General features: G+C 41.2%; 1 protein-coding gene across 1 annotated transcript; it reads left to right on the top strand.

Annotated features, from left to right (window-relative positions):
- Nucleotides 1–5,842: 5,842 nt before the first annotated feature.
- On the top strand, nucleotides 5,843–19,158 carry LOC120536167 (gastricsin-like). The gene is made up of 9 exons (XM_039764494.1): nucleotides 5,843–5,914; nucleotides 9,581–9,740; nucleotides 12,405–12,522; nucleotides 14,547–14,665; nucleotides 14,756–14,955; nucleotides 15,045–15,161; nucleotides 17,554–17,701; nucleotides 17,816–17,914; nucleotides 18,561–19,158. The coding sequence occupies exons 1-9, from the start codon at nucleotides 5,859–5,861 to the stop codon at nucleotides 18,723–18,725; spliced, it is 1,182 nt and encodes a 393-aa protein (XP_039620428.1). The 5' UTR covers nucleotides 5,843–5,858; the 3' UTR covers nucleotides 18,726–19,158.
- Nucleotides 19,159–20,832: the final 1,674 nt, after the last annotated feature.

Below are 20,832 nucleotides of genomic sequence, written 5' to 3'. Positions count from 1 at the left end.
GAAAGTGCCCAATCAGGGAAGGGCCATGTTATAAGCATGAGCCAATTACAGCACGATTAGAGTCTGCACTTTCAAAAATCTCCATATTCACGCATCTGCGTGGCAATACCATGCCTGGCATATTTTCAGGAGTATATGGCTCTGAAGGGCATTTTCAAAAGTCCATGTTTTTGAGCATTACAAGTAATAGGGTAATGTGGATGGAAAATGAAAGCAGATATTCATTTTTGTGTTTTTAATATAAATGCAGTGTGTGGATGTAGTTATATCCCCAAAGTAGGATCTTTTGACAGGATAATTATAGGGTGAAGTCTTCTGGAATGTTCTTGAGGATAAAATGTCCATCCCTTGACTTTAAGAAATTCTTCCAGTAAGTCATAGAGACCTGAAATATTAGTCACAGCAGGAAGTCCCTCAGACTGAACAACACACTGCCGTTCCATAATGTGTTCATTATCATCCAAGTGACAAGGGTCTTGGTTCTTTGCTTTTGCTTTCTATGATTCTTTTTGTTTCATTTGAGTGAATATATTTAAATTGTTATATTGTTCCTTTGGAAAGGCTATTTTTTGTGTATGGTATAGTTTTGTGACTAGTGTTGATTGCCAAAATTTGCCAAGGTATTTTTCACAGTATGGTGACATTGTTTGCCAAATCTTTTAATGAAAATGGCCATGTGGGCCCCAGATCTCCATCTTCAGGTCTCTCCAGAGATGTTCTATGGGGTTTATGTCGGGGATTGGGCTGAGCCACTCAAGGACAGTCACAGACCTGACCTAAAGTCACTTCTGCATTGTTTTGTCCTCCATACACTTTGGGTTATTGGTGTGGTGAATGGTAAACAGTTGTCCCGGTTTGAAGTCGCACACACTCTGGAGAAGGTTTACTTTACGGGCCTCTCTTTATTTGTCTGCATTCAACCATCCCTCAGTTCTGACCAGTGTCCATATCACTGTTGTTTGAGACGAACTCTGTAGCCTAATGCTGACAACACCATACTACTCCATAGAGATGGCATTAGGCAGGTGATGAGCAGTTCCTGGTCTTCGCAGACATAGTGCTTGGAATTCTGCAAAATGAGTTCTTTTTTTATAGATCCCCGTAGATGTCAAAAAAAAAAAAAATTATGAATGAATTATTAATCGATTCGAAATTATTATTAACTCATTGAAATGGATAGTTTTTATTTTTTACCTTGACTCTTATTTCAGAAGTACAGAACTATTTTCCGCATTCGTTCATTTGAACAGATTACTATAATTTCTCCCCCTTGCAGTCCAGTTCTTATTATGGAGCCCATTACAGTTTTCCTGACATACAGTTCAGTGAATCGTAAGTGAACATTAAGGAGTGTGTTAAAATCAGTGAACCAGAAGAGGAACTAGTTGGAAGACCACTGTGGTTGAAGCAGTTTTTTTGAGGAGTCCTGAAATGAAACAAAAGTTAAAGAATGGAATTGTGGAATTTTCTTCGAGAAAATGATTTTCTAGAGTCAGTGGTGGAAATATTAATAGACGAAAAGGTAAGTTTAAATTGTAATAGCACAGTATAATGTCGAATAGACTGAAACTATTGGCTGGCTATACTCTTCATCTTCCTGTTCACTAAACTGCGTACCAGGAAAAATAAATAGCTACTAAAATAAGAGTCAGGGATTAAATAAAAATAATCTGTTTAAATGAAGGGCAGCACGGTGGCGCGGTTTGCTTCCCGAGTCCTCCCTGCGGGGAGTTTGCATGTTCTCCCTGTGTTTGCGTGGGTTTCCTCCGGGTGCTTCGGTTTCCTCCCACAGTCCAAACACATGCAGGTTAGGTGCATTGGCGACCCTAAATTGTCCCTAGTGTGTGCTTGGTCTGTGTGTGTGTGCGTGCGTGTGCGTTATCGTGTGTGTGTGTGCGTGTGCGTTATCGTGTGCGCGTGTGTGTGTGTGTGTGCGTGTGCGTTATCGTGTGCGCGTGTGTGTGTGCGTTATCGTGTGCTTGGTCTGTGTGTGCGTGTGCGTTATCGTGTGTGTGTGTGTGTGCGTGTGTGTGTGCGTGTGCGTTATCGTGTGCGTGTGTGTGTGTGCGTGCCCAGTGGTGGGCTGGCCCCCTGCCTGGAGTTTGTTTCCTGCCTTGCGCCCTGTGTTGGGTGGGATTGGCTCCAGCAGATCCCCGTGACCCTGTGTTAGGATATAGCGGGTTGGATGGATGGATGTTTGAATGAATTATACAACTCGTTCAAACTGATTTTTTTTTTATTTTTGTCTGTCACCTACATGGCTCCATAGTTTTATCTTTTTACAACTGATCTTTTCAAAGTGGACTCTCCAGTGTTTCCATCTCCTTTGCTTCAATTACTTGTTTTGTTTCCCAGTACATCTTTCCTTATTCTTGACATCAGGTTGTTTGTAGCCTTCTTCAAGTGCCTATCAATGCACTTGTTTTTTATTCTGTTTGTATCATGTCCTCCATCGTTTAATTCAAGTCATCTGTTTTTATTATCCCAGATGAGAGATGAGGGAAGCATTACAGAGGACCTGAGCATCTGCCAAGGACGGGCAGGCAATTAGCGCTCTCAATTGTTATCAGTCACCTACCATCGGGCCACCCAACCTACAAGTACATTTAGAAGGTTTACTCTCTTTGATTTAATGGCCGATAGCGATGGTCATACACAGAAAGTGTTTATGGAACTATCAGCAGTAGGGCTGTAGATTTGATTATCATTCTTGGAGTGCGGCTTGTCCTGTAACTTAGCACTTTGTGAATGAAGCCTTGCAAAGCTCTAACCTTGAAAACGCTTGAGAAGGACACGTTTCTGAGAAAGGGAATCTATCATTTGAAGTTTTGTTGATTTGCACGGGAAGAATTTCATTAAATTTGTACACATGACCCTAAAAACTGTTTGACAGATTGTCATTTATTTATATTCAATGTTTATTTATGCACTGCAGTAGTCAAGGCGCTTGAAATAAATCACTAATATTAAAAACCCATAAATGTCTTAGTTAATCCATTTGGTACTGAATAGCTCAGACTGATAAGGTCTGGTCAATGGAATGATAGCAAATTGACGGGCTGTGATAATCTCATTTGCTATATTGGGAGGCTTGTGATGACATATACTTTAAAATGATTCTGTCTAATAAAATAAATCCATCAAGTCAGTCTCAGATATTGCGAATAATGCACCCTTTTCTTCTTTACTGACATTAAAATTATTGATACTAAAATAATACTTTCTTTTGTTATCGCTGGATGTGCTTCAGTGGGCTAAATCTGTATTGTGAGTCCATGAAAAGCAAGCTATGGGGTCAATATTTAGTTTATTTGACCCTTGTTTGAATAAAGGATCATATTAAAGAGAATTGAGGACCACTGACAATTACCCCCTAGTGTTGCTAGCTAGGTCTGAAAATCTGAAGTGGCGTAAAGGTCTCATTAAATGCACAGTAGATTCAGGAAGTATTTGGACCCCTTCATGTGTTTCACAATTTTGCTATGTCTTATGCTAAAACCATTTACGTTCATTTTTTCCCTCATCAAGCAACGCTCAAATCCCCAGAATGACAACACAAAAACAGGATTTTAGAAATGTTTTTAAATGCATTACAAATAAAAAACGGACAGCAATTCCAGGCTGGAGTCTTCTTGGGTCTGATGCACCAAACTTTACATACCTGGATTTGAGGATTTTCTGCCATTTTTCTCTGCAGATCTTCTCAGGTTTTGTCAGGTTGGATAGAGACCATAGGTGGACATCTATTGTCAGGTCTCTCCAGAGATGCTCAATTAGGTTCGAGTCCATTCTCAGGTTGGGCAACTCAAAGACCTCCTTCCTTAGAGTTGTCTCTAAGCCACTCTTGTGTTGTTTTTGCCTTGTTCTTAGGGCCACTGTCCTGCTGGAAGTGGATCTGCTGCCCAGTCCGAGGTCTTGAGCACTCTGAAGCAGGTTCTTACTAAGGATTTTCTGTACTTTGCTCAAGTTTCCCTCAAACCTGACTAGTCTCCTAGCCCCCAACCCCACAGCATGATGCCACCACCACAATGCTTCATTGTTAGAATGGTATTGTGGAGGTGATGAGTGATGCCTGGTTTTCTCAAGACTTAGAACTGAGGTTAGTGTCACACACGTGCACTTGGGAGACAGTTTATGGGCTCGAATACGTTCATGTTCCCAATAGACCAGGGGCTGTCGCAGCCCTGTAACTCTTTCTCCTCTTTCCCTGCAGACCATCCAACGAACTCTCATCTTAAGATGTCTTCCGGTCCTCAGGAGCCAGTCAGCCAATAATCACTTCCTCTTCCGGTCCTCAAGATCCCAACTCCTTCTGATGTTATTTCTGGTTCCCAGAATTCCATCACCCCATTACATCAATTCTGGTTTATCAGCTAAATTTATGGCAGCCATCTTCCATTTACTTCAGTTCTGTTTTGAGCTCACTCGCGTCTGTAAAGACATATCAACCAAACCTTTTTCCAAGTATAGGGCGTGGATCCCCAAATCTTTCCCTTTGTTTCGTGTGCTCTTTTACACTAGACAGATAAATCTTGGTCTCATCAGTTCAGAGAATTTTGTTTCTCAGTCTGAGAGTCCTTCAGGTGACTTTTTACAAACTCAAATGAGGCATTCCATGTGTCTTTAACTGAAGAGAGGCAGTCCACCCTGCTGTAAAGCCCAGATTACTAGAGTGGTGCAGTGGTGGCAGTCCTTTTAAAAGCTTCTCCTATTTCCAACACAGTTTCTCTGGAGCTCAGCCGGAGTAACCATCTGGTTCTTGGTCACCTCCCTTATCAAGGTTCTTCTCTCCTGATTGCTCAGCTTAACTGGGCGGTCAGCCCTGGTTCTTCCACACTTATTCTATGAAAGCTTTTCGGAGGCCACGATGCACTTAGGAACCCTCATTTCTGAAGGATCTTTTCTTGTAGCCTTCACATATATTTGCCTCAACACAATCCTGTCTCTGAGCTCTGCAGACCATTCTTTTAGTCTCATGGCCTGGCTTTTTGCTCTGATATACACTGTCAACTGTGGGGCCTTCTATAGACAGAACTGTGTTTTTCCCAATCATGTGAAATCAATTGAATTGACAGCAGGTCTAAATATTTGCCTATTCTTGCATATTAGCCAGGTCTGCCAGGTTGGACTGTTGAGATCTTGTTACAACAACAACAACAACATTTATTTATATAGCATATTTTCATAAAAATAGACAAAGTAAGAATTAAAATCATTACTCTATTATTCCAGTTTATAATTTCATTTATTTTTGTTTTTGTTGCTGGGAGTAAGTTTTCCAAACCAGGCCATTAGTACATAAGTAAAGATGTAATACGAGATTTATAAAAGATTGACATAATGGTAGGACTCTCAGGGATTAACTTCTTTAAACAGTAGACGAGGTTCATCTCCCTCCTTGCTGATTTGAACCCATAACTTTGGATTTGTGAAATAGAAATGCTAAACGCAATAGCACTGTGATGCCTTCTATTATTATTATTATTAGTATTATATTAAAAGGTTACAAAACTATGAAAATGCCAAACAAAAGGTGATTGTTTAACAAGTTATAATGTCCATCCAACCGTCAAAAGAGGTGGCGCGTTGACTTAAGTTCTCCTGTATACTTCTTATCTCTTGGGTACACTGTGATAAAACTCCTTAATAGCTGAGGTCTGCTTAATGTTCCAGTGACCCCTAACTTTCCATGCACCTGGTTCAAATGCATGGGTGGGCGGTGTATTGGCAAAAGGCTGCAGGAATTTGTTGATTTAGTATGTGAGCTCCAGATAAGATGCCTTCTCTCCGGCTATAAAAGAATCCTCCACTCAGATGCCGTGTGTCCACTACACGAGGAAGACTGCTTTGGAGAAATCATGAAGTGGTTAATTGTAGCTTTGGCCTGTCTGGCTCTCTCGGAGGGATTCGTCCGGTGAGTAGTGCACTCTTGAGGGTTATCTCTATGATCATTTGGGTGAGATTCCGTAACCTTGTTTAAAAATTCTCCACATAATAGAAAATCCAACTATATCCTCACATCCAAGACCTTTTTAAAAAGCATATCTTGTGCAGAAGGAAGGTGCAATGAAACCTGATAGCTGATAGAAGACAGGAGTTGCTATCTCACACTAGTTGGGATCTTACCAGGTGTCTTGCTGCAGATCAATCTCTTTGTGTGTAATTTTACTTAATTAACTCCTTTTACATTCCAAAAGCCTGCACTGCTGCCAGTTGGTATTTTTAAAATTTCCATGTGTGCTCTGCTGTGCTCTTGATGGCCTTTTGATTTCTTTCTGCTGATATTTGTGCTTTCTCTTGTCGTCCAGTCACACACTTTCAAACTTGCTTATTCAACCTATGGGCTACAGAAAGTCAGAGGCTATCTTGCTAGCTGTAGATAGGTTGTCCGTTCATCACTCATTCATACCAAGTCAGTTAAGAGTTACCAGTTCAACTTATCTGCCAGGCTTTGGAATGCGGGGGAAAAGCTGCAGTGGAGGACACATGAAATGTACACAGGGCTAAAATTGGAACCCAGGAGTTTGGAGATGAGGGGCAGGTGAATCACTCAATGATTTGAGACTTCAGCATAGGACCTGTATGAGTGTGTCACAGCAAAAAGACTTGAATTTAAAAGTGTGGCAGGGTTCAAGTGGCCAAAATGGCTACTTTCTGCATTCCACTTGGCATGTTGGAGGCCGGTGATGAAGACATGGTGGTGGTGGCACTGTCAAACTGAAAAGTCCTGCTTACAGAAGGATCTGATTTGTTTGCACATTGACATTATAAAGCTCCTTGCACGCTTTATTTGTAGAACACAATCTTCATTTAAACATAAAACTTTAAATTGTAAGAGAATTAAAGGTGAAGGAAGGCCTGGATGTTGAATACGGTTGATAGTGACTGTAAATATCACACTATGACTGTATTTTTGGGGGGTGTGAGAGTTCATCTCAGGGAAAAGTGGGATACGCAAACCTCAGTTTAACAAGGAAATATCATGTCAGATTACTTGATTTGAACCTGCTAATTTTATTTGAACACTAGCAGACCACGTGCGCTTCGCTGCAGTCGCTGTAGTTGGAATAATTATGTATCTACATGCGACTTATAGAGCTTCTTTATAAACAACATTTTTGGTTTGTCCTCCTGGAGCCAAAATATATAAATTTTCTCTATGACTAATTCGTGAACATGCTACATAAAAAATAGAAACGGGAAAAACGGCAACACCACCGGGAACAACAGTAAATGAGATAAAGTAAAAGTCTACTAAACATTAAAACACAAAATTGAAGTAGAAAGTAACATTAAACCACAACTCCGCCAGGAACACCGGCACACTGCATCCACTAAACACTAAGAAACACTAAGTAGAAACACTAAAGGAAAAAAATACTATTCAGTAAGTACTGTGTCTAGTAAACAGTAAATCAGTAAAGGAGAGACGACTAAACACTAAGGAAAAAGAACGGCAAGACCGCGTCAGCTGCGGAGCTCAGCTCGGAGCGAAATGAAGTGAATGAAATGAGGTGAATGGGAGGGGAGATGATCACGTGACTCCCCCACCCGCCTTAACTCTCCATCCCTCCACAAACACATAAACGCAGTCTCTCGGATCCCAACTCTCCTTTATATGTATAGGTAAATTAACCTTGAAAATAAAATAAATGGGATAAGTATTCTAATGTCAGAGCTTATGTGGTACAAAGCAGTGCTTTCAGGTAATCCCAGCAACAATGCAGTATAGCGTGTTAAAATTTAAATATCTGTAATCGCATTACACTTGCAGAGTCAACTAGAATTTCATTACTTGTGGTATATAAACTTAAAAGTAAGTTTACACTTGTGAGTACGCAAGGTTTATGTGTTTTTCCATATGAACAACTGTAAACCTACTTTTGCCCACCCATGTATGTATACGTTTTTTAAGCAAATATGTTAATGTCATGAAAGTCTTGAAGGGCAGGCATTCCGCTTCACATAACATTTGTGGAGGTGAGTGTGACTAGAGGAGCACTGCACAGGCCCACCATTTTCACACAGGCGTAGGCTATGTTGAATTTCAATACATTGCCTGATTTGCTTCGGGGATGTTTGTCATTTTATGACGTCATATAACAATTTGTTGCTTTTAAGGATTGTGTTGATGTTGAGATTTTTGCGTTGCATAACACCAGAAAATAGGAAGTGGGGAGGAAGTTGGAAGAATGGAGAAGGGCTGTGAAAGATAGAGAGTTGAAGACAAATAGGAAGAAGGCAAAGTATATGAGGTTTAATGATGACCAGGATTCAGAAGTTAACCTGCAGGGGGAACTATGGATAAAAGTTCAGAAATTTAAATATCTAGGATCAGTGGCAGCCAAAGATGGAAAATTAGAGATCAGAGATAACCCATAGAGTGCAGTGTGGATGTAACAATTGGAAGAAGATATCAAGAGTATTGTATGATGAAAGACTTAAGGTTTTTAAGACAGTGGTAAGACCAGCAATGATGTATGGAGCTGAGGAATGGGCAGTAAACGGAGTGTAGGAGAAGAAGTTAGATGTGGCAGAAATGAGAATGTGGAGAGGTGTGGAGTTACAAAAAAAGGACAGAATAAGAAATGTGACAATCAGAGATACAACAAAAGTGTGAGAAATATCTAAGAAAGTACAGGAAAGTAGGTTGAAGTGGTATGGCCATGTGGTAAGGAAGAGATAATGAATGTGTGGGCAAAAGAGAGATGGGAATGGAAGTACAGGTGAAGAGAAAGTGAGGGAATCTAAAATGGATAGATAAAATTAAAAGAAGATCGGAAGGAAAAGGGCTCGACTGGCAAGAAGGTGTAAGACCGAGCTGAGGTTGATCAAGCACATCAACTCCACATAGAAGTGGGAAAAGATAAAGAAGAAGAAAATTGAGGTTGACATTTTCTTTATTAAGAAACTACCTGGTGATACCTTGTTTTGCCCTGGGTCTGAGCACTAACTATATTTCTGAATAAATCAGCCGGTCATGCTCCCTTGTTCAAATGGGGCAATTCATTGAAAATTTAGTCGAGGTAAGTTCACATGTGTGGGTTTGCATAACAAACAATCACAAGCAGGAGTACCCAGAGGTGTTTGGAGTGCAGGCACCAACTAAATTCTGGAGCAAATAATAGCTAATCATCTTCCCCTTTACAGATGGGCAAAATGTGGAAGAAACAGGTTGAAATTTGCACACCTCCTGAACTCCTGGGTTATTACAAAATAATCAGCTCTCAAAGGGGTATACTCTTCTTTATCATTATATCTCTAGTCACAAGGGTGCACATTCATCTACCAGCCCATTCACTCTAACCGTGGAGATTGCATGTCCTCTTGACTCTGCCACGGTCATGGCGAGGTATTTCAGGTTCCTTCCACTTGCCAAAGATGTGCACGTTAGGTGAATTAGAGTGTTAGACCACTTTGTCATTACGCCTGCAGATCCCAGGGTGGCAAGATCTTCTAAGAAGTAAATTTGTAAGCTGGTGTCACCTTACCTCCATTTGTTAAGGCAGCATGGGGTGTCTAGGATGGTGCAAAGTTGTCAGTGCATACCTGCTATAACAGTGCTGATCTTTTTTAACAGAGTCCCTCTGAAGAGGTTCAAGTCCATGCGTCAGCAGATGAAGGAGAAGGGCCTGCTGAAGGCCACCCACTACACTGACCCTGCCCTCAAGTACCACCTCCTAAACCCTTATGGTGCCTATGCCTCTTACACCAACGAACCTCTCCTCAACTATGCTGATGTAAGTCCTCCTTTATGCCAAGCTCTGGTGGGTGGGAGTTGGGTGTCCCTCTGTCTGTCCTGCTTTGGACGAGAGTACATCAAGCTACTCCAACACTGAAAGAGTGGGGTTAGTAAATGGCCTCTGTGGTCAGTCGAAATGCACAATTCAGTCAAAACAGCCTGGCATTACAAGCACACGCATCTGACACAATCCATTCCAGTTTCGAAGTGTCAAGAGAGAACTCTGAGATAATGCCAAAGTCAGTCACATTTTTCACTTGCCATCAAGGGTTCGTTTAGATGGGCTGTAGCAGTCCGGTGCCGCAAAGATTCACACCGTCAAGATGATGGTGATTTATTTATTTTTATAGAGGATCCCAGGGACGCTCCCAGCCTTGGCCCGACCTGCACACACTCACAAACAGAGACAAAATAAAGCACACTGGGAACTAACAACAATTAAAGAATATAATGAAATTAAATAATAGAAATAATACCACCCCAGCACCACTACGGCAATATTACGTTAAACACAAAAACACAACTCCACACAGCAAAGTCCATATACAGTGGTGTGAAAAACTATTTGCCCCCTTCCTGATTTCTTATTCTTTTGTATGTTTGTCACACAAAATGTTTCTGATCATCAAACACATTTAACCATCAGTCAAATATAACACAAGTAAACACAAAATGCAGTTTTTAAATGATGGTTTTTATTATTTAGGAGAAAAAATCCAAACCTACATGGCCCTGTGTGAAAAGGTAATTGCCCCCTTGTTAAAAAATAACCTAACTGTGGTGTATCACACCCGAGTTCAATTTCCGTAGCCACCCCCAGGCCTGATTACTGCCACACCTGTTTCAATCAAGAAATCACTTAAATAGGAGCTGCCTGACACAGAGAAGTAGACCAAAAGCACCTCAAAAGCTAGACATCATGCCAAGATCCAAAGAAATTCAGGAACAAGTGAGAACAGAAGTAATTGAGATCTATCAGTCTGGTAAAGGTTATAAAGCCATTTCTAAAGCTTTGGGACTCCAGCGAACCACAGTGAGAGCCATTATCCACAAATGGCAAAAACATGGAACAGTGGTGAACCTTCCCAGGAGTGGCCGGCCGACCAAAATTACCCCAAGAGCGCAGAGACGACTCATCCGAGAGGTCACAAAAGACCCCAGGACAACGTCCAAAGAACTGCAGGCCTCACTTGCCTCAATTAAGGTCAGTGTTCATGACTCCACCATAAGAAAGAGACTGGGCAAAAACAGCCTGCATGGCAGATTTCCAAGACGCAAACCACTGTTAAGCAAAAGAACATTAGGGTTCGTCTCAATTTTGCTAAGAAACATCTCAATGATTGCCAAGACTTTTGGGAAAATACCTTGTGGACTGATGAGACAAAAGTTGAACTTTTGGAAGGCAAATGTCCCGTTACATCTGGCGTAAAAGGAACACAGCATTTCAGAAAAAGAACATCATACCAACAGTAAAATATGGTGGTGGTAGTGTGATGGTCTGGGGTTGTTTTGCTGCTTCAGGACCTGGAAGGCTTGCTGTGATAGATGGAACCATGAATTCTACTGTCTACCAAAAAATCCTGAAGGAGAATGTCCGGCCATCTGTTCGTCAACTCAAGCTGAAGCGATCTTGGGTGCTGCAACAGGACAATGACCCAAAACACACCAGCAAATCCACCTCTGAATGGCTGAAGAAAAACAAAATGAAGACTTTGGAGTGGCCTAGTCAAAGTCCTGACCTGAATCCAATTGAGATGCTATGGCATGACCTTAAAAAGGCGGTTCATGCTAGAAAACCCTCAAATAAAGCTGAATTACAAGAATTCTGCAAAGATGAGTGGGCCAAAATTCCTCCAGAGCGCTGTAAAAGACTCATTGCAAGTTAACGCAAATGCTTGATTGCAGTTATTGCTGCTAAGGGTGGCCCAACCAGTTATTAGGTTCAGGGGGCAATTACTTTTTCACACAAGGCCATGTAGGTTTGGATTTTTTTTTCTCCCTAAATAATAAAAACCATCATTTAAAAACTGCATTTTGTGTTTACTTGTGTTATATTTGACTAATGGTTAAATGTGTTTGATGATCAGAAACATTTTGTGTGACAAACATGCAAAAGAATAAGAAATCAGGAAGGGGGCAAATAGTTTTTCACACCACTGTAATACCACACCGGATGTAATGAGAGATGACGAGAGTAAGTCCAGAGATCTGTATGTTGAAAGGGAATGAAAAAACAGTCCTACTGGTAGACACTGTAAGGGCGAAGACGGATGGATGGTTCAGGAGCGCTTCTACACTTGCGGGAAAGCCATGAATCCACAATCAGTCCTCAGCACCCAGGTAGACAGACGAATACAATCCAAGACATAGAGACTAAATATGGCTTAATTGACAGAAGGCAGTCCGACAGGTAAATGAAACACAAAACACAACAACAAAAAACACTTTTTTTTTCCCTTGGACACCTGCCCTCCTTTTAAACCCCTCTGACCACCTTTGACCCCCAACAGCCCCTGCAGGGACTGCTGGGAGATGCAGTTTTAATTCATAGTGGCACTGCTACAGGGCAATCTGACACCAAAAATGGGAGACTTCAATAGTGCCAGCCTAGGCCTGTCCTCAGAGTATAGTCTAACACCTACTTCTTCTTGCTTCTTTGCAGATGTCCTACTATGGCCCAATCTCCATTGGAACTCCAGCCCAGTCTTTTTACGTCTTGTTTGACACCGGATCCTCCAACCTGTGGGTTGCCTCTACCTACTGCAGTAGCCAGGCCTGTAGTAAGTTCTAGTCTGACGCTTATTTTAGTGGCATTTTAAAATTAAGATTGGTCTGAAGACTTGTCACATATATAGTTTACAGTTGTTCTCTGTCATTAATTCAAAAATCAATATTAATCTAAGGATTGCTTTGCATGCATTGATCATTTAAATCAGATAATGTACATTCATGTTCACCTGCGTAGCACAGTGCGTCAAAACTACTAACCTGTGTTTAGAAATGAAAACTTAACCGACCTAACAAGGGAAAAAGGGAAAAGACAGTGACATGCACACTGCCGCAAATACTCTCTGTGTTTTAGGATGACATCAAAGTTGTGACAATCTCATTTAGGAGATGGCAGTTCGATTTCAAATACGCTACTGCTGCACTTGTGTCACAGATGACCACCTTACTGGCCTTTTTTGACTTTTGTCACCACCAAACACAATGCTTTTGTCTTTTATGCTAACTTGATTGTTGTATGTGGATAGAAAATGCATTTGCATTTTCAGTAGCATTAAATGTGCCTGCTATGAAAAACTTTGTATATGGTTTATGTGGTCCAACACCAGCGTATTTACACCCGATTGTTGAATGTCATCAAGTGCCATCTGATCGTGACTCATGTTAATTCAGGTGTAAACAGATGTACCCTGCTTTACCTACAAATTCTTATCTGTGCCCTGACTGCCACTCTCGCTCGACTTTATGTGCTGATGTATGTTTTTCACTCAGTGCTGATTTCGGACCCTTTTGTAGCTCCCCTAACCTACTGCAATGTCTATAAAAAGTAAAGCTGGTAAAGGAAGAATATGGTTTCAAGCATTTGTAAAGCAGACTAGATTATGGCGATGAATAGACAGGCACATGTATCTCTTGTTTGTAAAGGAAATGTGGCAGCAGTTATTTGTTGACATATTCCTGCCCATGCTGGGTATATAAAGTGTTATTTTTGCCCTCAATATTGAATATGAGACCCCTGAGGTTAGATCAAGCTTCTGATTATGTTAGAGTCAGTTCTTCAACAAGTACACAGTGTCACAGGTATCATCTCATTTGGGACAAAATTTCCCACAAGTGTCAGGATGTGTTTCTTCACACAAAGAACTGTAGATACATGGACTAAGATGCCAGATAGTGTAGTCGATAGGAGGAAGAGAAGGACTTGATGTTGTGTAATCATTAAGCAAGAAGAGACTGATGAGCTGTACTGGGATGAATAGCCTGCTCTCTTCAAAACACTTTCTCATACTATTTTGTTACTTTACCTTTTGACTTTTTTATATAACCAGTAAGGGCGTACTGGAGCCCCAGACTCCGGATACAAGTGCACATACATAGTCAAGGGCTCAAATAAATTGTATTTTTACTATACAAAAGTACCTTTTACAGGTTCTTCCTCCAAATACCAGTTATTGAAAAGCGCCATTCTAATGCATGAATCCAATTATCTCCCTCCACACTCCAACAGGTAAGCCTTGACCCCTACCTCCTAACTCCATCTCCTCGAGTGAGATGATATGGGGCCTGGGAGTACTACTGGTGCCATGGCATTGCATGATGGAAGCACTTCCAGGCCAAATTGGAGCCACCCATAACAGGGGAGTTCTCTCCCAGCAGCACCCCCTGGTGGTACCCAAGGACCCCGACAGGGTTACCCTTCTGTATTACAAATCCCAGGAAACACTGCAGGTGTCCAAACTAGGATCCGGTCAGAGGAGCACTGCCATCTCACTTTCATAGAATCCAGTTGTCTCTTAGTGTACATTAATTGTTCCTCCCAATTAGGAAGAAATTTAAGATATTCCTGGCCAGGTTGCACCTCCATTGCTGCACTGTAGGGAATTATAAATGACTGCAGTCAGGATGCCAATCCACCCACTCCTACACCTTCATTGAATTGTTAGCTCAGGCAAGATAATATCAAAGAACAACACCCTGACTTTAAGAGCAACAGCAGAACACATTGTGGACACAGTGATCACCACTGGAAACATTGCAGACCCCTAGCATTTTCACTACTTTCTTTTTTCTTCTCCAGCCAACCACCCACTCTTCAACCCCAGCCAGTCATCCACCTACACTAGCAATGGGCAGACCTTCTCTCTGCAGTATGGCACTGGTAGCCTTACAGGAGTCTTTGGCTATGACACCGTCACTGTAAGTTCTCAGACATTCACCCTCACTTGACCTCTTCTTTTTGAATCAGGTATTCATGTTTTTCCTTACTAATTTCTTTCTGCCAATCAGATTGAAGGCATCACCATCTCCAACCAGGAAATAGGCCTGAGCACTAACGAACCTGGCACAAACTTTGTCTATGCTCAGTTTGATGGCATTTTGGGTTTGGCTTACCCCAGCATCTCTTCTGGAGGAGAGACTCCTGTTATGGACACCATGATGCAGGACAGCCTCCTCCAGGCCAACCTATTTGCCTTCTACCTCAGCAAGTAGGCTGATTACCACTTAACATTCCACAATTCTTTCTTAACCTTTGCCAGGTCTATTTTTATTTGGACATCTTTGCTTTTCCTCTTAGGGATACTCAGCAGGGCAGTGAGGTGACATTTGGAGGTGTTGACCAGAGCCGATACACTGGACAAATCTACTGGACCCCCGTCACTCAGCAGACTTACTGGCAGATTGCTGTGAATGGGTACGTCATGTCTTCTTGTCACCGTGGCACTTACATTAGTCTGGTTAGGGTGACATTAATATTTTCAAGTTCAGTACCTGGGGTCTGACATTTTCTGACCTTCTAATCCTGTAGAATCATGTGACTCTTCAGCCTTAAGTCATTGGAAATCCACTCCTGTTTAGGTATAAGGAAGCTCCATCATGAAAGTACACTGGAGTCACATATGTCTGTCACCCATGCTGTGGTTTCCCATCGTGAGGGTCAGCACTGCCTTTGGTAGCAGACAGTCTTAGATTGCCACTGGGAGTCTATTACATATTATTGGTGGACATCTGGTGGTTGGTAGGGACAGTATGATCCAGTTAAAGGAACTCATCAGGAGACAAGGCCTGGAAGTGTTTCTAAAGGAACATGAGGTGATCCCAGAAGTACTTCTAGACTAGGGCTTAAAAGGCCATTGAACCTGCAACTGGGTCAGGAGCTCGACAAAGCTTCAAATGGTTGGAGGCAGAGAAGCTAGATACATGTTGGAAAAGGTCCGGGGGTGATAAAAGCATTAGGAGTAGGAAAAGGGACCTTTAAATCTATTTTAAATAATCTACAGTCATGTGAAAAAGTAAGTACACCCCATTAAATGATGTTTCTTTTCTAAAATATTTAGACATATGAAGATTTGTTCTTCATTTAAACAATACCAATGGGTAAAGGCAATGTAATTGAAAAAAGGGAAAATTTGACTTTGCAATGATGTATTCAATAAATGTAACAGATACTCCATTTCCATCGATGGAACAAGTAAGTCCCCCCTTGGCTCTAATAGCTGGTATTGCCCCCATAAGTCCACATTTTCTATAACTATTTAGCTATCTCTGAAATCAACCAGGTGAAGGTTTTTTTGCTCTCCTCCATGCAGAATTCTGCTGTGAGATGTTTAATGGGTATCTTGCAAGATCAACCGATTTCAAACTCCCCACAACATCTCAATAGGATTCAGATATGGGCCTTGACTTGACCATGCTAGAACCCTCCATTTCTTTTTTTTCAGCCAGTCCTTGGTGGATTTACTGGTATGTTTAGTGCCATTGTCAGGTTGTAAAGTCCATTTTCAGTTGAGCTTCAATCCTCTGACAAATGGTCTCACATTATTCTCAAGCACCGTCTTGTATAAAGAAGAATTCAGAGTGGATTTTGTGATGGTGAACTGGCCAGGCCCAGATTCTGCACAGCAGCCCCACACTATAACATTTCCACCATCATGCTTTCAAGTTGGTATTAGGATTTTTTGATCAAATGTCTTTGTTTTTCTCCCATCATGTCTTCTGGTACTGTGGCCAAATAGTTTTGTTGGCCGCATCTGTTCAGAGCACATTGTTCCAGAAGTTCTGATCTTTGCCTAAGTGCACATGGGTAAACTTTAGTCTTGCCCTGATGTTCTTTCTGGACAGCGAATGTTTCGTCCTGGTACACCTTCCATGTAGAATTAAGTTATGCAGCTTCTTTCTAATGGTAGACTTATGCACTTTGATGCCAACAGTGACAAGGGCTACCTGTAGATCTAGTGATGAGATTCTGGGGTTCTTTCAGCATCTTGTGTTCTGCTCTTGGGCTTGCTGGGGCAGCCTGGCCAAAAGAAGTTGTAAACTGCTTGAAATTTTCTCCACTTGCAGATGATCTTCTGGACAGAGGAATTGCATGAGAGTTCCTTCCCAGACTGAAAGGCATCTGTGATAACACACACTTCAATAACAAAAAGCAAACCAAACTAAATGAGTCAGGTTTAATTAAGACATGATCCTCTTTAATGACGTTCTAATCATTTGCACCTGATCTGGTGCACCTCATTCTAATTTCCAGAAGTTTCGCATATGGTAGTAATTTTCACATGCAAAATTTGCATTTATGTTTGTTTAAATTATTCAACGAGCTACAAAATGTAAATGGGGTTTGATTTTTGTATTATCACTTTTATCTATAGACACTGTTTAAATGAAGATCAAATCTCGTTAAGTTCACATACTGTATATACAAAAAAAAAAAAAGAAAATAGAAAAGTAATAGGGTATACTTACTTTTTCATATGACTGTAGGTGAATAGGATGGAAGAGCCTGTTGAGCTGAATGGCCTGTTTTTGTTACAATTGACCTAATGTTCTAATGTTGATTATGGGTTGAAGTGGAGAGATGCTGCAGCCACCCCATCAGTTAGAGGAGACTCTTTGGATGTTAAGTGGAGTTTCTTGTTTTGTCTTGTTATTTTCATACTTTGAATTCTCCCATGTGTAATCCTTAATTATGTTTTTTTTATTATTTGTGTAATAAGCCACATTTTAATATTTTAGTAATCCCATTCTAAAGTATCATTTCTGAGTTCCCACCAGTTCAATAATTTTCTTCTTTTTCCAATCTGTAGCTTCCAGATCAACAACCAGGAGACTGGCTGGTGTAGCCAAGGGTGCCAAGCAATCGTGGACACCGGCACCTCCCTGCTCACCTGCCCCCAGCAGTACCTGGGCTATCTGCAACAGTACATTGGCGCTCAGGCTAACCAGTATGGAGAGGTGAGTCAGGTAGAATTAGGACATGAATAACTCTGTAGCCCAAATCCAGTGTTGCCCGCTGCCAGCTGGACACCTGCTCCCAAGATCTGTAACATGTGCTCTTGTTGTTCACAGTACATCATCAACTGCAACAACCTGAGCAACATGCCAACCATCAGCTTCACCATCAATGGAGTGAACTTCCCTCTGCCACCCTCTGCCTACACTCTGGTGGTAAGCGACCAGTTCTGCATCACTGCTTTGAGTTTAAAAATGAAAACTGTCTGAATTTAAATAAATGGCCCTAATTTGGAGTATTCATAAGGAATATAATGAGGTATCTCATGAGGTAGATGTACATAATGAACAAGAATATTAAAATATTAAAATATGTACTTCAAATTAAATATTTAAAGTTTAAATATTCTCAATTGTAAATCAAGTCTGTCACTCTTTGGTAGAGGTCCATAGAGGCTTAGAGTCATAGTAAAGGATTAAAAATCAAAAATATCATATTCATCATCAAAATCCTTGAAAGAGTCTAAAATGATACCTTGTTCTTTATCGAAAGGGTGTAATTTCCTGCCCAAAATATGATCCAAAAATGTGCAAAAAATTGGTGTTTTTTTGGGTCTAGGGTGCCAAAAATAAGGGGTACCTCAAAAAACTTGACGTCTTTCATAACTAAATATGAAGACAAGTCAAATGGTATGTCGTAATATCGCATGAGGGGGGTTTCTTGTACTGATGAGTCATGAGGTGACAGACAAAAAAAAAATTGAAGCAAATCCAAAGAGTTCATAAGTAACTCTTATGAGCACAAAACAACAGCCTTGGCCATTGTTCTAACAGATTTCTTTCTTTATTTTCTTTTCTTCAGCACAATGAGAATGGACAGACCTACTGCACAAGTGGAATCATGGGCACCTACCTGCCTTCCCAGAATGGCCAGCCCCTGTGGATCCTGGGTGATGTCTTCCTTAGGGAGTACTATTCCGTTTATGACAGACAGAACAACCAAGTTGGATTCGCTACTGCTGCATAAGACCTCTACATTCCCTTCACAGCCCACTTGTCTCTCCCACTGTATTTCAACAAGCATCCTGCCACTCAACACACAGAAAACACACAGAGTTGACAGATATGGTAGCCACCTCCTCAGTATTGCATATAGGGCTTCAATGATAGTCACCATCTGAAATAAGAAAGATATCATCATGCAGAGATAGTTGGGATTAAGGCAGAGCTCCTATATAATCTGCAGTGAGCAACACACCAAATGCTTCTTTATTAACCCGATAACTAAGGCAGCCAGCCCTCAATATTTACAAATCTCGTACTCTACTGTCCTGGGGACTTTTACAGCAATAAGGTGACAGACAGGTGTGTTGTAAAAGATTTATAATTGGAAATGACACAATAATAATTAAAAATGGTTTCTGTAATTCACCCTAATTAAAGTGTATCAGAAATCCCAATGTTTGTTTTGCCTATCATTGTTTCTCTTTGCCAAGAATGTTTGTTTGCACATCTGCCATTTCACTCTTTCCCTCATGTTGTTGTGAATGCACTAACACAAAATGATGAAATGAGCTGAAGACAATAAATTAAAACCTGATGAGGACTTCACTGGTCTGCCTCAGAAACAGGCTTCAGTCCAAGCAGCCAGACCCCAAACTCAAGAGGACGGCTTGCAAGCCCAAGTAGGCCCAAAATTTTAAAAGTTCAAAAATTCTTGCAAATATTCCACAAAAATCAAAAATGCCTTTCAAGGGAGAGGACACTTTAAAAACCTGTTGCTTAAAGTACAAGACCAACAAAGAATCTTTATAAATGAAGAGTTTATTTGAATAAATATAAAAAAGCAAAATAAGGGCAGAAAAGTCAGATTTTGTATAAGTTGCACTAATTAGGGACATTCATAGATATGAAAAGATTTTCTTAATGAGGTAGAAATACATAATAAAGAAGAATAGTTTTGTCAGAAATTTGAAATATTAAAATCCAACCCACTATATCCTAACTACAGGGTCACGGGGGTCTGCTGGAGCCAATCCCAGCCAACACAGGGCGCAAGGCAGGGAACAAACCCCGGGCAGGGCACAAGCCCACTGCAGAAATATTAAAATGTGTGATTCAATTTAAATGCCATCCATCCATCCTCTTCCGCTTATCCGGGGTTGGGTTGCGGGGGCAGCAGCTTAAGCAGAGAGGCCCAGACTTCCCTCTCCCCGGCCACTTCTTCCAGCTCTTCCGGGAGAATCCCAAGGCGTTCCCAGGCTAACTGGGAGACATAGTCCCTCCAGCGTGTCCTTGGTCTTCCCCGGGGCCTCCTCCCGGTTGGACATGCCCGGAACACCTCACCAGGGAGGCGTCCAGGAGGCATCCTGATAAGATGCCCGAGCCACCTCATCTGACTCCTTAATTTATTGTAAGGGCCAGTACTAATCCTACTGTTGTACTTTGGAAGGTCTCCTAAGAAAGACAGCAAGAATCCAGCACAAACAGATCCAAACTCAATCAAACTCATATTGCTTTTTGGTCTCTTTCTGTGTTGGAAGCTAATTCTTGCACTGCTACTCTTATTAGTTACTTAGTTGACTCTTTTTTGTTGGTTTTACTTGCAGATCTTTGCTTCTCACCTGGGGCATCATGAATAACACTGCATAGAATTCACTCTAAATCCAGACGTACAAACAAAAACAGAAATGTGTGTATGCAAAAAAAAAATTCAGATGCATAAAACTGTGCGTAGGGAAAGTTCTACATGCTTCCCCTTTCTAAACTCCAGTCATCATGAATTTTAATGCACATGCACGCACCTAAAGCCCCAACCTGACTCCTCCCAGAATTTTGCATATTTAATTATGCAAATCCTGCGGTGGGTCGGCACCCTGCCCAGGATTGGTTCCTGCCTTGTGCCCTGTGTTGGCTGGGATTGGCTCCAGCAGACCCCCGTGACCCTGTTCGGATTCAGCGGGTTAGAAAATGGATGGATGGAATTATGCAAATCAATATAAATAGCCCATTTCATACAGTGATTTGTTTAAAGACAATGATAAAAGCATGCATAAAAAGAAGAATTTCAAAAAAGAAGCGGTCAGATGTCAAAGTTGATGTGAAAAAGTTGAGTGTCTGCATGGAATACAGAA

Source organism: Polypterus senegalus, chromosome 10 (assembly GCF_016835505.1).
Source record: "Polypterus senegalus isolate Bchr_013 chromosome 10, ASM1683550v1, whole genome shotgun sequence".
Taxonomy (NCBI): Eukaryota; Metazoa; Chordata; class Cladistia; order Polypteriformes; family Polypteridae; genus Polypterus; species Polypterus senegalus.
Note: the sequence above shows the minus strand (reverse complement) of the source record. Positions and strands in the feature narration are given on the sequence as shown.

Bases quoted from the DNA above. Each gene is read 5' to 3' on its own strand.
- LOC120536167 (XM_039764494.1), top strand. From the start codon at position 5,859: ATGAAGTGGTTAATTGTAGCTTTGGCCTGTCTGGCTCTCTCGGAGGGA. The intron at 14,956-15,044 runs GTAGGCTGATTA...TTTTCCTCTTAG, and splicing joins TTTGCCTTCTACCTCAGCAA to GGATACTCAGCAGGGCAGTG. The intron at 17,702-17,815 runs GTGAGTCAGGTA...TGTTGTTCACAG, and splicing joins AGGCTAACCAGTATGGAGAG to TACATCATCAACTGCAACAA.